The sequence below is a fragment of the Pongo pygmaeus genome, chromosome 2 (genome assembly GCF_028885625.2).
Source record: "Pongo pygmaeus isolate AG05252 chromosome 2, NHGRI_mPonPyg2-v2.0_pri, whole genome shotgun sequence".
In the NCBI taxonomy this organism is placed as follows: Eukaryota; Metazoa; Chordata; class Mammalia; order Primates; family Hominidae; genus Pongo; species Pongo pygmaeus.
In genome coordinates this window covers 128,094,467-128,114,557 of record NC_085930.1, presented here as the reverse complement: position 1 = coordinate 128,114,557, position 20,091 = coordinate 128,094,467, and the positions used below count along the sequence as shown (strand labels likewise).

Below are 20,091 nucleotides of genomic sequence, written 5' to 3'. Positions count from 1 at the left end.
ACTACTCTGATGGAGGTGGCAGGGGAGTGAAGTGGACTCTGTGTGGGACCTTGGTTGCAGTTTTGTTTAGTGTGTTGGTTTTCTCGAATTCCAGGTGTGCTGGCAGTAAAGCTGTCATGTGGTCGGACTCAGGACCTCTGGTTAGCCAGCATGTTACAGGTGGTGGAATTAGCTGTTGTTTTCTCCTTTCTTGGGGCAGAGTTGTTCTTCAATGAGTTGCTGTAATGGTTTCAGTTGGTTGGCCTCCAGCCAGAAGGTGATGCTTTCAAGACAGCATCAGCTGCGGTAGTATCAAGAAGATATAAGCTTGCTCTAGGGTTGCCTGGATAAGTATTTGGGTTTTTCAGGCAGTGGGCAGGGCCATAGAGTTCCCAAGAGATTATGTCTTTTCTCTTCAGTTACCAGGATGGGTTGAGAAAGACCATAAGGTGAAGGCAGGGTTAGGCATGTCTGAGCGCAGACTCTCTTTGGGTTGGGCTTGTTGTGGCCGCTGTGGGGGATGGGGGTGTGGTTCTCAGGCCAATGGAGTTATGTTTCCAGGGGGATTACATAACTGCTGTAATGTATGACCTGCTGTAATTATATGACCTGCTGCGTCATACAGGTCACCAGGGAAGTGGGGGAAAGTCAGCAATAACAGGCCTTACCCAGCTCCCACGCAGCCAGAAGGGCCAGTCTCACTCCCACCATGCCCCACCAATAGCACTATGTTTATATCCAGGCAGTGTGCGCAGGGCTGAGATTTTGCCCCAGGCTACAAGTCTCCCCACTGAGAAAGCAATCAGGGTTTTCAGGCTTCGCCCCTCTCCGTCTGCCTTGGCTTCTGTGCTTGTATCTGCAGTATCTTCATTTCCCACTTGCCACCTCCCCTACACACCCCAGTCCAGGAAAATTCGTGTTCAGCTGCAAGTTTCATTCTCCCTGTGGTCTTTCCCCAATTCCACTTGCAGCCCTCCCCAAGGACCCCTGTGAGATAAAGTCAGAAATGGCTTCCTTGGTGGCCAGGAGTGCCTGCAGGCTCTTCTCGCTGCTTGTTTTACTTTTGTATTTCGCTCAGCTCTCTAAATTCATTTCAGCTCTAGGTAAGGTTAAACCCTTCTCCCGTGATCTGGATTTTCAGGTTCCCCGGTGGACTTTCCCCCTCTCACACTTCGGGCACTCACAGGTTTTCCTCTGTCTCATGGAATTTGCAGCAGCAAGCTGCTTTTTTCAAAGGGTCTGTGAATTATTTTGGTTTTCCTGGTATGTTCCTGTGGTAGTTCTCAGAGCAAAAGTTCACCATGTGAGTTTCCAGGCACTGTTCTGTCAGTCCATTTGGGAGCTGCAAGTTAGTCCTGTCTCCCATCCACCATTTTACAAAATCAGCATATTGAAGAGGTATCTGCATTCCTATGTTTACTGCAGCACTATTCACAACAGCCAAGATATGGAATTAACCTAATTGTCCATCAATAGATGAATGGATAAAGAATATGTGGTATCTATACACAACGGAATATTATTCCACCATAAAAAAGAACAAAATCATTTGCATCAACATGGATGGAAAGGGAGGAACATTATGTTAAGTAAAATAAACCAGAATTCAGAAAGACAAAGAACACATGTTCTCACTCATATGTGGGAGCTAAAACAATTGATCCCATAGAAGAAAAGAGTGATTGTAAAAAGATATTACAAAATTAAATGAAAATTTAAAAAAATAAAGAAGAGTGGAATGGCAGTTACCAAAGGCTTGGAGAGATAGAAGGGACTGGGCAATAGAAAGAGATTGGTTAACGGGTACTAAATTATAGTTAAATAGGAGGAATAATTTCTCATGTTCTATAGCACAATACAGTGACTATGGTTAAGAACAATTCATTGTATATTTCAAAATAGCTAGAAGACAGAATTTTGAATGTTTCTAACACAAAGAGATGATAAATGTTTGAGATCATGGAAGTTCCAATTACTCAGATATGTTCATTACACATTTGTATGCTTGCATCAAAATATCACCTGTACCCCATAATGTACAACTATTATGTATCCATATAATTATTCTTTAAAAAGTCCACCAACTTTCTTTTTGGTGGTAGAGTTCAAGTCCTGAGGTGCGATGTCTAAAGCCGAACAGAAACTTTAAGTATAAATTAGTCATATCAAAACCTGTTAATCTTTTCTGAAATTGTGACTCCATTTGCATCAAATACTTCTACAAGTCTCAGTGTGGCCTGTTATTTGGCACTGGAGTGACCAAAACTGGTTTGCCTGAGACTGAGGGGTTTTCTGGGATGTGGGACTTTCATTGCTAAAACCAGGACAGTACAGAGCAAACTGGAATGGCTGGCTACCCTACTTGGCACTCAAATATTTGCTGAATGAAAGACAAATCTAATTCTATTGAATATGTGACACTTCGACATGAGAAATGGGTAGAATCTTCAGTTGTCATTTACTCAATTTTCCCAACCAATTTGAATCTTGAAAATTGGCATTTCCTTGAACAAGGAATTTTAAATTCTTTATGTTCAGATACCTTTGTATCATCTATAATCAGATGACACCATAATTTATATCCCCCGCCTAATCTCTCCTTTGGGGTTGTAAACTCATATATCCAACTGCTTACTTGACATCTCTACTTGAATATTTAACAGCAAATTGGTCACAATTGTCCAAAGATAGGTGTTGGTTTCTCCCCTAAAACCTGCTACTCTCCAAGGCTTCTCTATCTCAATTAATGATACTCCCATCCAATTAGTTGCTTAAACCAAAACATAGGTAAGTCCTTGATTCCTTCCTTTCCCTTATATCTTACATCTAATTCACCAGTAAGTCCTGTTGATTCTGCCACAAAAAGAAATCCTGGATCCATCTACTTCTCTCCATCTCCATCATCAGTACTTAATTCAACAAATCTTTATTGAGTACCTAACATTTGTAATGCCCCAGCATTATTCCAGGAGCTAGCAACACAGGGAACAGAAATGACAAAAAGCCCTGCCTTCATGGACTTTATACAAACCACTACCATTTCTTATTTAGACTAATATAATAAGCTTTCTAACCGGTCTCCCTGCTTCATCCCTTGTCCCCATCCCACCACCTCCAGGAATTCTCTTTACAGCAAGCTAGAATAATCTTCAAAAATATTTTTCCCTACTTAAAACTTTCCAGGCTGGGCACGGCGGCTCACGCCTGTAATCCCCATACTTTGGGAGGCCAAGGCGGGCGGATCGCCTGAGGTCAGAAGTTCGAGACCAACCTGACCAACATGGAGAAACTCCATCTCTACAAAAATACAAAATTAGCCAGGTGTGGTGGCATATGCCTATAATCCCAGCTACTCGGCAGGCTGAGGCAGGAGAATCGCTTGAACCCAGGAGGCGAACGTTGTGGTGAGCCGAGATTGCATCATTGCACTCCAGCCTGGGCAACAAGAGCGAAACTCCATCTCAAAAAAAAAAAAAAAATTCCCAATGGCTTCTCATCTCACTTAGAATAAAGTCTAAGTCTTTTGCCGCAGTCCTCAAGACCCCACGTGTCCTGGTCTCTGCCTCCCTATGCAGCTTATTTCTGTTTCACGGTTACTTTTGCTGGAAATCCTTTACACACATTAATCCTTCTGCCTGAAATACTCTTACCTGAGAGTTTCAGGTACCTGAGATGTTTCAAGTCACAGCTCAAATGTCATCTCCTCAGAGAGGACTTCCCTGACCACTGCCTGCCATGCAAAGTACTTTTTATTCTATTACCTGGTCTTATTTTCTTCTTTGCACTCATCTTGTTTTCACATCTACTGGCTGTTTAACCTACTAGAATGTAAGCTCCATGTGAGATGGGATTATATCTACTACTTTGTTCACTACTGTTACTTCAGGGCCTGAAATGGAACCTGGGGAGGGAAGAAGAGAGGCATGAAGGAAAGTGAATCTTACATAGCAGCTCAGCATGTCTCTTTAACAATTTCTACGATTGCCTATTCTGACGACCACTGACTATTGAGTCTCTGTAACTTGTTCAAGTTCTTTCAATGCTCTACAAAGGAGAACTAGTTAAGGATATAAACATAAAGAAAATTCTGAATCTTAATAACTACTTTCGATGTGTCATAAAATTAAACTACACCACAAGATTCCAAAAGATAACACCAAAATATTCATTTGAAGTAAAAACAAAAAAAACATACTGAGACTCCTCTCCCGTCACAGAAGAAACCCCTTCTGTGTGGCACCTGAACTCAGTTTTTCTGTTTACTTCAGATTCTTTTCATTTTCTACTACAGACAGGTAGCTAGACTCTATTAGTATTCATGTGTGCTCACAAACCAGGTTTTAGCTAAAAGCCTAAAGTGAACCACATTTGGTCCTTGGGTTGCATGTTTGACCCTTATTCTAAAGAATTGAGACTCGTAAGAACTTCTCTGTGGAGCGTTGTTATATTTTACCGAAATTTTAAACTATACTTGCTGTGATTTTTAAATGTCCAATCAGTGAAGAAATAACTACGTCTACTGATTCCCAAAATGATAAATTAAAAAACATTATCTTATTCAAATAATTATTCACCAACGTGATATGACTGTTTTGTGCGTGAAGAGGGGAGAGGAAATCCTTGAACATACTTACCTCTTCAAAGCCCATTTCAAATAAACATTCAACAGCTCCTCTGACAGGCAAGAGTCTAGTAGAAAAGGCTGTATTTCCAATCCGGATAGATCTATATTTTTCATCATTAGGGTTTCTGACAAAAACAAAAGTTTGATTATATATTAAAAAACCAGGTCATAGTTCTTCAAAGACTTTACTTTCGACAAACATGACCTAGGTATACCTTTATAGTTACTTGATTTTCTTTCTTCCCTAAACCAATGGTTGTTTATACTATAAGTAAAAACAGTAAATTACATTCTGTGCTGTTAACTTTAAGGTACATTTTTTTTTGAGATGGGGGGAGTCTCGCTTCAGTTGAAGATACATTCCTTTTTTTTTTTTTTTTTTTTTTTTGAGAGAGGGGTCTCGCTCTGTTTCCCAAGCTGGAGTGCAGTGGCGTGACCTTGGCTCACTACAGCCTCCGCCTCCCAGTTTCAAGCAATTCTCCCACCTCAGCCTCCCAAGTAGCTGGGATTACACGGGTGCGCCACCACTCCTGGCTAATTTTGCATTTTTTAAGTAGAGACAGGGTTTCACCATGTCGACCAGGCTGGTCTCGAACTCTCGACCTCAGGTGATCCACCCGCCTCAGCCTCCCAAAGTGCTGGGGATTACAGGCGTGAGCCACCGCACCTGGCCCAAGACACATTCTTGACGCAGACAGTATGGCAATAAAAGGAAGACATAAATTTCTTTTACCATAATTAAGATTTTGAATAGTACACTTGGGACAAGTAACCAGCACATGAAAATTTTGGTTTGAGATTTTTAATTACTTTGATAAATCAGAATTGTTTAAAAAAAACATTAAAAGAATGTAAGGTTAAGATAATCATAGTATATTCAAAAGACCCTCAGAACATAGTTTAGGATGATAAGTTTCATACCTGACACCAACTGCCTTAAAGTGATAGTGACTTCTTTAAGTACTATGTTAAGGAGGATTCTGAGGCAGTGTCTGGGATCCATAGGAAGATGTACTTCCATAAGAAGCCATCTGCCTGGGGTATGGTATGGTGAGTAGGCAAATGCTAGCAAATGACTTATCAACTTTGTCCTATCTACACATGTTCTCTAGGTATTCTGATGTAAAAACAAAGCCAAAACCCAAATATTTTAATTTTATAAGTTTTAACAAACTTTGCATTTGTTTTTCACCAGTCAATTGCCTATTGGCCAAAGTGTCATAAATACTAAATGAATGTTTTTAAACTTTTCCCTAATTTCAAAAATCATATAAGTTTATTACAGAATATTCAGAGACAAAAGCTCTATTTTTTTTTTTTTTGCTATTCAAAATGTCCACAGATTGGTGCTAATCTACAAATTATTTGCTACCATACACAAGTAGTACAGAAATTTTTTCTTTGTTTGTTTACAAGGGCATAAAAATGAAGCAAGAAGTACAGAAATTTAATGTTCGGTATATAGCAATTTGATATTGCCATGAAATTTTCAGTGTATTTTACAAAAGTTATAGGTCCATAAGGGATTGGAAATCAAAACAAAAATATTGTTCTTTACTATATGTAATTTGAGAATCACAGATAGTAGTGAAATACAAAGAAAATTTTATTCTCAACTCTTTATTCTGTGTATTAGATTAGGGTTTCTCAGTCTCAGCACCATTAACATGTGGGGCCTTTTCTCAGTGGAGTTTCCTTGTGCACTGCAGAACATTCAGCATTCCTGGCTTCCAGGCTACACTGTCTCATAAGTGAGCCTCTCTTTCTTATCACTTAAGAAAACTGAACTATAAAATAATCCTACATTTATCAAAGCTAGTTTTAGATAAATGAGGCATCTTTTCCTGACACTCAATGTATTTCACAGGGTGATAAACATGTCAGTACCACCAGGATGATATATCCTACTGGTTCAAAACTGCTTGAGCTATTTTAATCTATTCTTTTCCTCACAGCTTTCAGATCTCTACATGCTCGGTCTTTCTCTGGGCTAATTTTCTAGTTTCTTCCTTCTTTCACAATTGTTTAAAAATTCTTATAAAATACACATCAATTCTCATATAGTTTTTGTTTTGTTTTTTAAAAAACAAAGTCTTGCTCTGTCACTCCGGCTAGAGTGCAATGATGCCATCAAAGCTCATTGCTGCTTAGAACTCCTGGGCTCAGCAGTCCTCTCCCTCAGCCTCTGAAGTAGCTAGGACTACAGGTGAGCCACCACGCCTGGCTAATTTTTTTTTTAAGAGATGGGGTCTCACTGTGTTGCCCCGGCTGCAATCCTTCTACCTGGGGTGCCCTAAAGCCCTGGTATTACAGGTGGGAGCCACTTTGACTGGCCTTTGTTATTTTGATATATGTTGTTACCATTTAACTATTGATATACAATATAGATTTTCCTCTTTAGTTTCTAGTGAGCATTTTTTTTTATTTTTTGAGAAAGGTCTCACTTTGCCATCAAAGCTAGAATGCAGTGGCATGATCATGGGCTCAAGCCATCCGCCCACCTCCGCCCTCCAAGTAGCTGGGACTACAGGTGTCTGCCACCACGCTTGGCTAATTTTTTAATTTTTTTGTAGAGACGGGGTTTAGCCCAGGCTGGTCTCAAACTCCTAAGCTCAAGCAATCTGCCCACCTTGGCCTCCCACAGTGCTGGGGTTACAGGCGTGAGCCACCGTGCCCAGTGAGCAATTTTATTTTTATATCATCTCTGGACCTCACATTAATCTATTTTTCTCAGTAAAAGTATACTGCAAACAGGCTCCAGCAATGACAGTCCATCCCGTTCCTCAAATTCTTTGTCTTATTAAGTATGTTGAGTAAACTGACCGTGGTTTTGTGCATAGACTGATACCAAAGGCCTGACTCTAAGGCCCTCAAAGACTTAGAGGGCTGTAGGGACATTAGACTTCAAACTCATCATATCCTCTTTCCTATCCCTGGAAAAGCAAAGCACAAAGACTTTCTTAAACTCTTAATTTCTCAGCATTATTCCAGTATGTCCACTATCCTTTGCGCTGATTGCCATACTCATCTTTCAGAATCTTGAACCTGGGAGGCGGAGGTTGCAGTGAGTCAAGATCGTGCCACTGCACTCCAGCCTCATCAACAAGAGCAAACTCCGTCTCAAAAAAGAAAATCAGAAACAAGCCATTAGTAAACACTCATAATGAAGATTATGACGCTAAATGTCATTATTTGCATGCAAAGGTTTCCTCCTCATACTAAACCTCAGCATTTTTGGTTTCACTAGATTTAAAGCAGAAGTGAGTCTTCATTACAAGGCCACCTCTCTTTTCTGACTAGTGGGGTTTTAAATAGCCTGGTGGCTTTCCAGGTGGTAAGTCTCAGCTAATGGGCTCTGGAGAACCCAGCCTATCAGTTCATTTATGGAGTCCCTTGGCATCCTTGTACTGTGAAGAGCTGTAAGGCCTCAAAGAGTAAAAAAGGTGAGCTGAGAAGGTGTCACAGAGCACGAAGTTGGTCCCCACACAGGTCACAATTACGTAGCTGTAAACAGGCTACATGTTGCATCCTTCATAGCATCTGCCACAAAATAAGGGCTCAATATACTTCCCTTCAATTTACTTTAAAAATCATTACCATTGCCTAAATGAAATATTACTGACACGGATTTTAAAAACTGCACATGCAACTAATGTCTAAAATTGGGTCACATGAAACCTATAACCTTGAAACTGAGAAGAATTTCCTTTTAGACTTCATGACAATATACCAAACACTTAATGCACCAGGGGCTGAGGGGAACAGAGAACCTAATTAATCACGGTGACCTGATAAATGAGGTAACACCACTAAAGCAAGTGGCGCTCCTTTAACTCAGTTCCATTTCCCTCCCCCACACACCATGTCCCTCCGTTCAGACACATCATTTGATCTGAACAGTTGAGGTGGGTACTTATTCAAAATGAATAATCAAACTTGCCTTCCAATTCCCAAAATTTACAAGGTCCCTTAGACCTCCAGAAGTGCAATTTTGCTGACAGGAGAATGAAACAAATTACTCTCATCCAAGGCGATTACCTCCACGAATTCTTAAAGGGTTATGTTATATAGTAGAATCCGGTATTAATATAAAAACTGTAACTTCAAAATACTATAATGTTTCAATCAACAAAAGTGTGCAAAAAAAACATTAAAAATTTTAAAACCCACCACTTCAGAAGCATTATGCTTTAGTACTCGGATAGTCTCAACATGGGAAGAAAACATTACTTTGTCAGTGAGTAACTTCTGATAAGTATGTGGAAATGTAAGCCACTCCGCTCGAAAAATGCACGCAGGGGGAATGACACGCGCGGCGCGGTTACCGTTGTGTCCTGATATCTGAGGCCGTTAAACGACGAGAAGAGCGGCAGTGTCTGCAGCACGCCTTCCTACCTCTCCTCCGCCCGGCCCCGCTTCCGGGACTCCAGTTCACCCGCAGCACCCTGACTGCAGGTGCCAAGTCACAACTGCAAAGAAACTTCCTTTTCTCGAGCGGGGGTGGGACTTGGCCGGTTCCCGAGGCCCCTGGCCGGCGGGCTCGGACGTTAGGAGCAGAACCAGCTCCAGGTCCCGGTCTGTCCGGGCGTCGCTGCCCTCTGAAGCTCAGGCCGGACACCCCAGTCCCTGGCCGAACAAGGCGCCGCGGCCCACCCACCCCGGTAGCCGCCGTCCGACCCCGTTGCCCTGCACCTGAGGATGTTGTCAGCATAGGTGAGCAGCAGCTTGGAGGCCTCCAGAAAGGTCTCCGGGGTGTTCTGGCAGAGCTCGGCCACGGCCGGGGACTCCGAGCCTGAGGAGCTGCCCAACGCCGCCGCCGCCATGCTTGAGCGCCAGCGGCGGCCGCCGCCCCTCGCGCTCCGCGTCCCACACTGAGCAGGCGCCTCAGCGCGCAGCGGCTACCGCAGCCACCGGGAGGGGCGGGGTCCTCGGCCGGCAGGGGCGGGGTCGGGGGCCTGGGGCGGGGTCGGGGGCCTGGGGCGGGGTCGGGGGCCTGGGGCGGGGTCGGGGGCCTGGGGCGGGGTCGGGGGCCTGGGCCAGGAGCAGGGAAGCTCGGCCGGGAGCTACGGCTGCCCTTTCGGGAGGGGCAAGGGGCTGTTCGGAAGAAGGTGGGGGGCCTCGGCTGGCAGGGGCGAGGTGCTTCGACCCAGAGTTGGGGCCTGGTCGTACAGGTTGGGAAGGGGTTCCGCAGGGAGAGGCGGGGCCTGGGCGCGGGGGCTGAGGGGTGTGGGCCTGGAGGAGGGGGATGTCGAGTCGTTTAGGACGGAAGAGCTTGGCTGGAGGGGAGGCCGGCTTTGGTCTGGAGGTATCGGGCGGATGGTGCTGGCACGTACCTCTCAGAAACCCGGATCCGTCTGCGCCCGGGGGCCAGCCTAATTGATCCAGCTACTAAGGTGGAGAAACCGCCTGTACCTCCCTCCTTTCCCCACAAATAAAACGACCTTAGAGCCTTCTCTTCGCAGATTGTCAGGACGTTCTACATAGATGTGGATGAAAGACCCCAGAAGCAACAAACGTCACAAACAAAACCATGGCTATAAGCTCTGCTGGGTTTGTTATATGGATTCTTTTCAGAATTTGGCTAATGACTGAAAATCTAAGTTCCAGCTCAACTAGTATATGATTCCTCTGTAAGGAAGTGTATTTTTAAACCATAGGTTGCAACATAATAATGGGTCGTGGATTCGGTTTACCGCGTGGTGACCAGCGTAAAACACATGCATAATAATTACGCAATATTATAGAATGTCGGGGGCGGGAAGGGAAGAGAATAAAAATTTGCATCCCACACAGTTAAGGGTAAGTAATATTTTGTGACTTGTTTTTTAGGTAGATCATGTGATCAGGGTCTTTTATTCTTAAAAGATGCATCCCTAACTACTTTAGTCCAGTCTCTTCCCCACCATGTCCTTGAAAGTACTTCACCAGTGGCTTCCTTCTTTTTAGAAAATCCTTTTCAACCTCACCAAGTATTTTTCTTGACTTTATTTCTGAAGATAAGTGATTTGCCTGAATAACCTCTTTTAAATTTCTTGATGTTTCATTTGTTTGCTTTTAAGACTTGAAATTTTCTTCCAGAATCTCCGAACAAGACCCTAAGCTATGACATCCACTTCAATGACTATTCGTCTCCCAGATATACGTACGCTTTTAATAAATATGTAGATCTTTGGACCAGCTTCCAAGTATGGTGTGTTCAACAGATAGTAGTATGTTGCTAGCTTCTGTAACTAAAATTTTCAATGGCTTAACACAAGAGTAATTTTTTTCTGACTCATATAACAGTTTAATAATGCAGGTGTCATAATGTCAGTGGACCCAGTCTCCTTCCATCCCTTAGAACAGGGGTCAAGAAACGTTCTCTGTAAAGGACCATATAGTGTTTTAGGCTTTGTGAGCCATAAGGTCTGTCTCAACTATTTAACTCTGCCTCTGCAGTTGTTGCTCCACAGACAATACTTGAAAATAAATGGGCATGGTTATGTTCTAGTAAATTTTTATTTACAAATACAGGCAGCCTACTTGGATTAAAAAAAAAAAAAGTCACTCCTACTTTTAACCACATGAGCCCGGAAATGACACACAGCATTTTCTGTACCATATCATTACTAAGAATGAGGCCTCATCAAGATAAAAGGGGGTATTTCAGTAGGGCCAGATTTACAAAAAATAAATCTGGGTGACAGAGCGGGACTCTACCTCAAAAAAAAGAATAGTGCCATGATATGTCAACTCTAAAAATGATATTTTTAATAGAGGTGAAATCCTGGAAAAAAAAAATCTTTATTTTGGAACAAAAATAAATAAATAAAAGAATAAGAATTTCAATGCTGATTTAGTACCCATTCTTTGGTTGTTTGAAACAACGATGGGTATAAAAGTTAGGGTAGCTTATTCAGCTTTTCTAAAGGAAACGGAAGAATTAGAATATCTCCAACTTGACTGAAGTGGAGGAAGCAGCCAGGAAAATGACAAAGTCCCTTATTATAATGGATTCCCTTAATAGCTTTATAAATGGCGGTATTCAAAAGAGATTATAGTTACTCAAGAACTTTAACAGAAGTGTTGCTAAAGAGTTATTTGGAAGGACTTGAATTTCAGATGATTTTTTTTAAATGACGATTTCCATGATTTTATGGACTGTACATTGTTATCACAATATTAATGCTATGGTATTGGTTTTCGCTAGAGTCATTTGGTGAGAAATGCACAAAAAGTGCATGTGTGCTATCAAATGTAAGGATAAATGTTGATTTATTCATTCCATAATTCATTCATTCATCATATATTTATGAAGTGACTACTAGTTGCTCAGCACTGTGAAGGAGACAAGTATGGTCTCTACTTTCATAGAAGTCATAAGTTTAGAGCAGTGGTTGGACAAGCAACAGCAGCATCAGCAGGCAACTTGTCAGGAAAACAAATTCTGAAGCTCCATATTTAAAGGTGGGACCCAGCAATCTGTGTGGTAACAAGCCCTTCAGGTGATTTTGATTCACAGTAAACTTTGAGAACTACTAGTTTAGAGGGAGGAAAATTTCATTGTGGGCTGCAGTTTCAGTGAGGGGGGACAATTTGAACAGAAGCCTTAAATTGAGAGGTTGAGAAGGTGAGAAAGGAGAGGACTTGCTAGCTGTGAGAGACTCCCCACCCTCCTTAAATCATGTACAATATCCTAGTAATGTTTCCTTCTCAACATCTCCTGCATCTCTTCTCGCCATTGCCTTCAGAGCCTCATAGTGTTTCATCCATTCTTAATTTTCTTCCCTGTGTCCATTTCCACATCCTTCCAACCCACCCTGCTCATTTGTGCAATAGTGATCTTTCTAAAGCACCCATCTGATCATGTTGTTCTCCTGGTAAAAAGTTTTCTATGGCTCCCTCTATCCACATTCTAAAGTCAAATGGTGTCAGGAACCAGGCTGGTAGGTTAAATATTTTAAGTGGCTTTGTTCAAGACAAAGAAGAGTAAGAGAGACTCCGGTGAAGGGAATGAGAGAGTTTACCATGTCCTTTCTAGAGGAGTTTAGAATCAATAAAAGAATGTTGCACTCCAAATTATACCATGAAGGCTAGCATATGCTCTCTGAACTACGGGATTGAATCCAAAGTCCTCAGTATGATACCCCAGGCTTTTGTGATCTGGGCCCTGCCTTACTCTCATGCTTTTACTGTTGCTTTGTCCCACACTTCAAATTTGACATGGGCCACATATTTAGCTGTTTGTGGAAGATACCATGACACTTCATTTCTCCAGGCCTTTGTTCTCCTCCTGCCAGGATGCCCTTTCCCACTCAATTTACCAGACAAACATTCATTTCCAAGATGCAGTTCAAGGATCATTTCTCTGAAGCCTTTTCTGACTTTACGAGATAGCACAGACCTCATTGTCCCTTTTGTGTTATAATAATTCCGCTATAGCACTTGTTTCAACAGTTGCACTTACTTGTTTCTATGGGTGTCTCCCTTTACTAGACCATGAACTTCTTGAAAGCAAGAGCCATACCTCTACTCATTTTTGCATTCAAACTTCAAGCATCGATAGGAAGAAAATGAATGGTTGTTGAAAATAGCAAAAGCACAGAGATGAGAAAAGTTAGGGTCAATCAAGACATGTATAGTGAGAAAATCAGTTTGCTGGGTGGAAAGCTCATTTAATAGAGAATGGGAGCCATAACTGGAAAGATCGTTTTGAATCAGATTACAAAGAATTTAAGGCAAACCTAGGAAGTCTTAATAGGAGGGTAGGATAAGCAGAGCCCATTTGAAGATTTTGGTGCAAGAAGACACGATGGAATTGTAGCAGGAAATATGGTACCAAATATGTAAAGCCATAAAATATCATAAAATTTCCCACCCTTTTTCCAGATCAAAGAAAAGGTGATAAGAGGTAGATACAAAAATGGTCTTTTTATTTTTATGAAAGATTTTAATTTGTCACCTCTTAGCCAAGATGATTTTGTGATATTACAAAAGAAATAGCACATTAAAACTATATTTCATATGAGTTCAGTTTCAGAGAAAATATTGTAGGTATTTTCACACTATTATTTTAAAGACAGCAATGAAAAGAGATCAAGTTTAGGTACTTACTCATCAAGTGTTATTTTATAACCACGTGTTTGTTTTAATTCTTCAAGTAACTCTACTTTGTCACTGAATGAGGATCAACTAGAGGTGACTGGTTAGGCCTGGGATGAAGGTCAAACTGGGCTTTGCTGAATTATTTTAAACAAAATAGATTTCCAAACTCATTTAAATCCAGGACCAACCTAGAAAGCTAAGCTTCACTCACATTCTTCTATAGGGGTAGGAAAGAATGCAGAGCACTCTACTTGGAAACAATGGCTTCAAGAGGCATTGCCCAGAAAAAAACATAAATATGACTAGAAGGTCCAGATTAAGATTCTATACTCAACCATTTTTCTAAAGAAGAGCAAGGGCAAAACTCACGTCTGGGATAGCATGTGAAAAACAGATGTTCGATGAATACCATCTTGTCGACTTCTTGCTTTTTTACATTTTCGTGTTATATTTTCCCTTTATCGATTTGCAGTCAGCTCTGAGCAAACAGTGAATGAATTTTTCAGACACTTGGAAACAAATGTCTCCATTGTGACAATGGAGACAATTTTTGAGCACTGTCTCAAATCTGGTGATAATTTTTTTTAAGTGAAAGGAAGTTTATTAGGAAAGTAAAGGAACAAAGAATGACTACTCCATAGGCAGAACAGCCTGGTGACAACTTTTAAAAAGTAAAAACTTTATTACAAAAACATTTGTTTATTGTAGAAAAGCTTTATTAAATAAAGCTAAGCAAAAATAAGGAGGGAAAGATCACAATCAGTATACATCTTGCAGACCTTTAAATAATTATTTTTGAAAAAACGGATATATAGTTTTGTAACTATGTCTGCTAACAAATAGTCTGAACATCTCATTAATAAATATTCACCTGTAGAATTATTTTAAACGGCTGCATGGCATTTGGATGTACCACAAGATACACAACAAATTTCCTGATGTTGGCCATTTGGGTTAGTTCTACTTTACTCACAATTACTAATAACGTTGCGAGCTACAGCAATAACTTTGAGACTGCAGAGAATTTCCTTAATTCTTTCTTAGAATTCCAGTAGAATACGATGGTGTCCCTTCTCCGACAAAAGGGAATATTTGGGCATTATCACTGCCAAAGAAAAATGCCTTTTTGATGGCTGAAAATGCTACCTCATCGCGTTATTTGCAGGTCCTTGATTATCGGCGAGTCACTGAGGTTCCGAGAGGGGTGTCTCTGCTAAGGCAAACAGCGACCCAGCCGCCTCCCACGGTCTGACCTCCGCCAAGGTGACGCGGCTTAAAGTCAACCGGCGGAAGAGGAGTCGAACGGGACGCGTGCGTGGGAGCGCGCATGAGCGTACGTGCGTGTGCGCGTGCGCTCCAGAGCGTCATCGCCCAGAACTGTGGCGACGTGTCCGGCGCTACCCTCGTTACAGGTATCGCTCGCTACCGTCCTCCTTCGCCCCTCCTTTCCTCCTTTACGTTCAAATCAAGTCGGGGTTGAATTTCGAGAGGGGAGTCCGAGGACCTGGGGCCTGATTTCTTTTTCTCTCGCCATGCTTCTTCGGGCTGTGTACATGTGTGGTGGTGCCTGAGAGGCGATACAGGGAATGGCTACACCCTTTTACTCCCGCCCCTGGCCTTCGTAGTACCCTTGAAGTGATCCACCAGTCGTAACCCCTCCTTCCACAAATGATTCAATTGGAGAAGTTTAGAGGAGTGGAAAGAGTTGTCCCCTTTCCCCATCGCAAGCTTGGTCACAGAGTGTATTGCCAACCCAGGTATCCAGACGCTCAGTCTAGGGCTCTTGGCCCTGGGTAGCGTTTTGAAAAGGCTGATTATCCTTAAGTATTGAAGATTGATAAAGCCCACTTACTTACTTAAAAGAATATGCCCTGAAATGTGTTTTCTGTGCCACTGACACCAGAAATGCTATTTAGAAGAAGTTATGAGTAATCCTGACAAAGGATGCTTCCTGCAGCTCATATCAGGCTGGAGGTGCCTTTATATTTTTCATTGAATTACTGTTTGGTGACTCGAATGAATCATCAATTCATTTGTTTGTCTTCAAATGTCTGAGGGCACTTATAGTCTAAAAAAGAAGGTAAGTTTAACAGGTAGTTCGCTGTTAAGGTATAAATTGAAATTATGTAACATTTTCCCTGTGTTCATTAGCAGCTCATATCTAGCACCCAAAGGAACACCTTGGATGTTTTTCATTAGGCCCTCAAGCTGTTTAAAAGAATACCTCCTAGGTGTGTTGTGGTCTTTTACAGGAATGTGTTTCTGATCATCTGAATCTTAATCATGTCCAACTGCCTGCAAAATTTCCTGAAAATTACAAGCACTCGTCTTCTATGTTCAAGATTATGCCAACAGTTAACAAGAAGTAAAAGGAAGTTTTTCGGAACTGTGCCAATATCCAGATTGCATAGGCGAGTTGTCATTACAGGCATTGGCTTAGTGACTCCTCTTGGTGTTGGAACTCACCTGGTTTGGGATCGTCTTATCGGAGGAGAGAGTGGAATTGTTTCACTGGTTGGTGAAGAGTATAAGAGTATCCCTTGCAGTGTTGCTGCTTATGTGCCAAGAGGTAGAGATGAAGGTCAGTTCAATGAACAAAACTTTGTGTCCAAATCAGATATCAAGTCCATGTCTTCTCCCACCATCATGGCCATTGGGGCTGCAGAATTAGCCATAAAGGATTCTGGCTGGCATCCTCAGTCAGAAGCTGATCAGGTGGCTACTGGTGTTGCAATTGGCATGGGAATGATTCCTCTTGAAGTTGTTTCTGAAACTGCTTTGAATTTTCAGACAAAAGGTTACAATAAAGTTAGCCCATTTTTTGTCCCTAAGATTCTAGTCAATATGGCAGCAGGCCAGGTCAGCATTCGATACAAACTCAAGGGCCCAAATCATGCAGTATCCACAGCCTGTACCACAGGAGCTCATGCTGTGGGAGACTCTTTTAGATTTATAGCCCATGGTGATGCTAATGTGATGGTGGCTGGAGGTACAGATTCTTGTATTAGCCCTTTATCTCTTGCTGGGTTTTCCAGAGCCCGGGCTCTGAGCACAAACTCAGATCCCAAGTTGGCATGTCGACCATTTCATCCAAAGAGAGATGGTTTTGTAATGGGAGAAGGTGCAGCTGTGCTGGTGCTGGAAGAATATGAACATGCTGTTCAAAGAAGAGCCCGGATCTATGCAGAAGTTTTGGGCTATGGACTCTCAGGTGATGCTGGTCACATAACTGCCCCTGATCCTGAAGGAGAAGGTGCCTTAAGGTAAAGATGGGTTATTTCCTTGAAAATATTTCTCCAAATAAGACACTTTATTGAGAGTCCCAAATTAGGGAAAATTGTAGTGTCTGGCCTTGGTGTACAGTATCTCTATTGTTTTTCTTTTTTAGACTAAAGATTCTTTAATTCTTTGCTTAAGGCATTTAAAGTATTTCAAAGCATTTGAACATCCTTACAAAAATTGCATTTGAGTTAAAACCAATAGAGTTGTGAAAAAGACCGTGTGTGTCTTTGCCAACTTTTCACACCTCCATTTGTGCTTAAGCATCAGTGTGCTCCCTCACAAAGTCCTCCTCTTTGACCCTTCATCAGACTTGGAAAGTAAAATCAACCTTTCTAGATGTGTCTGGTCTTTGCTCCATTTCAACAGGATTCTGTTCTTTTCAAGTCAGCACTTCTCAAACTATAATCACCTAGGGATCTTATTTAAAATGCTGATTCTGATTCTGTAGGTCTAGGGTGGTGCTTGAGATTCTGTTTTGTTTTGTTTTGTTTTTTTTAGAGACAGGGTCTCTCTGTATTGCCCATGCTGGTCTTATCTCACTGCAGTCTCTAACTCCTGGGCTCAAGCAATCCTCTCACCTCAGCTTCCTGAGTAGCTGGGACTACAGGAATGCGCCACTAAGACCAGTTTTTTTTTTTTAAATTTTTTTGTAGAGATGGGGTTTCGCTTTATTTCCCAGGCTGGGAGATTCTGTAGTTCTAACAGGTGATGGTGATACTGCTGGTTTAAGGACTACATTTAAGTTAACTGTTATAGATTAGTGCATGTAAAATGAAAAAAAAAGTCTCTGATAAATTGTTAATAGATAGCTAATAGTTTAGCTTTCTTAAATCATATTATGTTTTACTCAGTTAAATCAGCCAGAGTTAGCAACCTTTTCTGTAATGGGAAAAATATAGTAAATATTTTTGGCTTTGTGGGTCATGGAGTCTGTTGCAACTGATCAACTCTGCCATTGTCATGTGAAAGCAGCCGTAGACAGTATGTAAATGACTGGGCATGAATGTGTTCCAATGAAACTATTTACAAAAATAGGCATCTAGCTAGGGCCATAGTTTACCTACCCCTAAATTACACGTTTGAATTTTATTTGTTTTTGTTTCTTTTTCCTTTTTTTTTTCCATAGAGTTGGGGTCTTGCTATGTTGCCAGAGCCAGAGCTGGTCTCAAACTCCTGGCCTCAAGCACATGAGCTACCGTGCCTGGCCTACTTTTGAATTTTAGTGAGTAGTTGCTGGTGCTAAAAATGTCAAGCATAGTAACAAAACAGATGAAGAAATGGTTATGTTCACAGGAAACCTTTCAGCGTACTTCAAATTATACTCTGAGCTGGCTGTTAAGAAATATATATACACACACAAACACACATACATACATGATATTTCTCTTAGGAACTAAAGGAAGATGACATCCAAAACGTTTTCAGAGGTCCTTTTGGATATATTTTTAACTCTTAAGTTTGTTTGGCTTAGCTTGCCTTTGTAATTTTTTGTTTAGAATTCTGATAGCCTAAATAAAGAAGATTTTGAAAGGTTATTTGAAACAATCCTGAAACAGTAGATTATTGGGAAGTCTGCCAAGTTTTAAATTTAAATGTGAAAAATCATAATTATAATTCTCATAAAAAATTGCCACACTCCAAAAATCCCTAGAATAAAAATTATTCTAGTCTTGAGTCAACATGATATTTTTTCCTCAAGGAAAAATGCCAATGCAAATAAATGAAATTATATTTTATTTGAGATTATACAATCTTGCATTGGCTTGTGTGTTTAACTCTTGGTCATGAACCAGTCCAAGGTAGTGAGTGTGACTCATTATTCCCATACAGATGACATCCTAACTCACATGGTAATCCAAGATGGCGTTCCGTTACTAGAGCAAGGGATTCTTTTCATCCAGGGTACTTGGATACCTACATTTGTTTCACATAAGCCATACAGATAAAGCGACTTTTGTTAAAATTAAACTTAGTCCTGATAAATGTCTTTTCTTGTTTTATTAGGTGTATGGCTGCTGCTTTAAAAGATGCAGGTGTACAGCCTGAAGAGATATCTTATATCAATGCACATGCTACTTCCACACCATTGGGAGATGCTGCTGAAAACAAAGCTATCAAACATCTCTTCAAAGACCACGCATATGCCCTTGCAGTTTCCTCAACTAAGGGAGCAACAGGACATCTGCTGGGAGCTGCAGGGGCAGTCGAGGCAGCTTTTACCACATTAGCTTGTTATTATAAAAAACTACCACCTACTTTAAACCTGGATTGTACAGAACCAGAATTTGATCTTAACTATGTTCCACTAAAGGCGCAGGAATGGAAAACTGAGAAAAGATTTATTGGCCTCACCAATTCCTTTGGTTTTGGTGGTACTAATGCAACACTTTGTATTGCTGGAATGTAGAACAAATCATTTGTAATTAAATACTGATTTTTAAATGTTATATGTGAAGAAATTATGTATTTATATATTGATACCCGATATCCTTTATGTTAGGGTTTCTCAACCTTGGCACTATTAATATTTGGGCAAGATAATTCTTCATTGGGAAAAGGGGGATTGTACTGTACATTGTTGGGTGTTTAACACCATCCTGATCTCTTCCCAATCTATTCCAATAGCACTCTCTTCCCCAGTTGTGAAGACCAAAAGTGTTTCCAGATATTGCCAAATGTTTTCTGGGGGACAAAATAACCCCGCCGTCCCTGCACCCCGCCACCTATGAGAACCATGGATCTATATTTTCCTAATACTTTAGGTCAAACAATTTTCTATAACATTTGACCTGCTCCTGTCCCTTTCAACTCCTCTTTGCTAGGCAGGGTTGCTATACTATAGAACTCCGGGCGTACCATTCCCATACAATATATAGGAAGGAATATAACAAAGTTTGCATAAGCATTCTTTGAGTAAAACTGTCAGCCAGTAATGATCTATTTACTCCTTATACACCTAGCCCTCTTTTCTTCATGTTATCCATACTGTAGTTCAGTATAATGAAATTTCTCTAAACTCCCAAGCCATCAGTTCTCTGAAAAAAGAAACTGAAATTGACTTGATGTTTCTTATTCTTTTTGTCTTTATGTTGGTACCTAGTGATTAACGGAGAGAAAAATCT

The 20,091-nt window shown here is 41.1% G+C and overlaps 2 protein-coding genes across 9 annotated transcripts in view; one reads left to right on the top strand and one right to left on the bottom strand.

Annotated features, from left to right (window-relative positions):
• NGLY1 (N-glycanase 1) overlaps positions 1–10,065 on the bottom strand; it is a 64,917-nt gene extending 54,852 nt beyond the window's left edge. The window contains exons 1-2 of one of the 6 annotated variants that reach the window (XM_054483083.2): positions 9,937–10,065; positions 4,614–4,728 (exon numbers count right to left, since the gene is read on the bottom strand). In XM_054483083.2, coding sequence (XP_054339058.1) covers positions 4,614–4,628 — 15 coding nt within the window. In that variant the 5' untranslated portion in view covers positions 4,629–4,728; positions 9,937–10,065. Of the gene's footprint in view, positions 1–4,613; positions 4,729–8,928; positions 9,538–9,936 lie in introns of those variants that run through there. The other 5 variants (XM_054483080.2, XM_054483082.2, XM_054483084.2 and 2 more) reach the window with 5 other exon arrangements.
• On the top strand, positions 9,613–19,416 carry OXSM (3-oxoacyl-ACP synthase, mitochondrial). 3 transcript variants are annotated; one of them, XM_054483088.2, is made up of 4 exons: positions 9,613–9,711; positions 14,853–15,099; positions 15,940–16,950; positions 18,974–19,416. In XM_054483088.2, exons 3-4 carry the CDS (start codon positions 15,971–15,973, stop codon positions 19,374–19,376), a joined length of 1,383 nt encoding a protein of 460 aa, XP_054339063.1. In that variant the 5' UTR covers positions 9,613–9,711; positions 14,853–15,099; positions 15,940–15,970; the 3' UTR covers positions 19,377–19,416. The 3 variants fall into 3 exon arrangements, with proteins under 3 accessions (XP_054339063.1, XP_054339062.1, XP_054339060.1); XM_054483087.2 differs by having other exon boundaries at positions 9,630–9,774; XM_054483085.2 differs by lacking the exon at positions 9,613–9,711 and adding an exon at positions 10,043–10,402.
• The last annotated feature ends 675 nt before the right edge of the window (positions 19,417–20,091 follow it).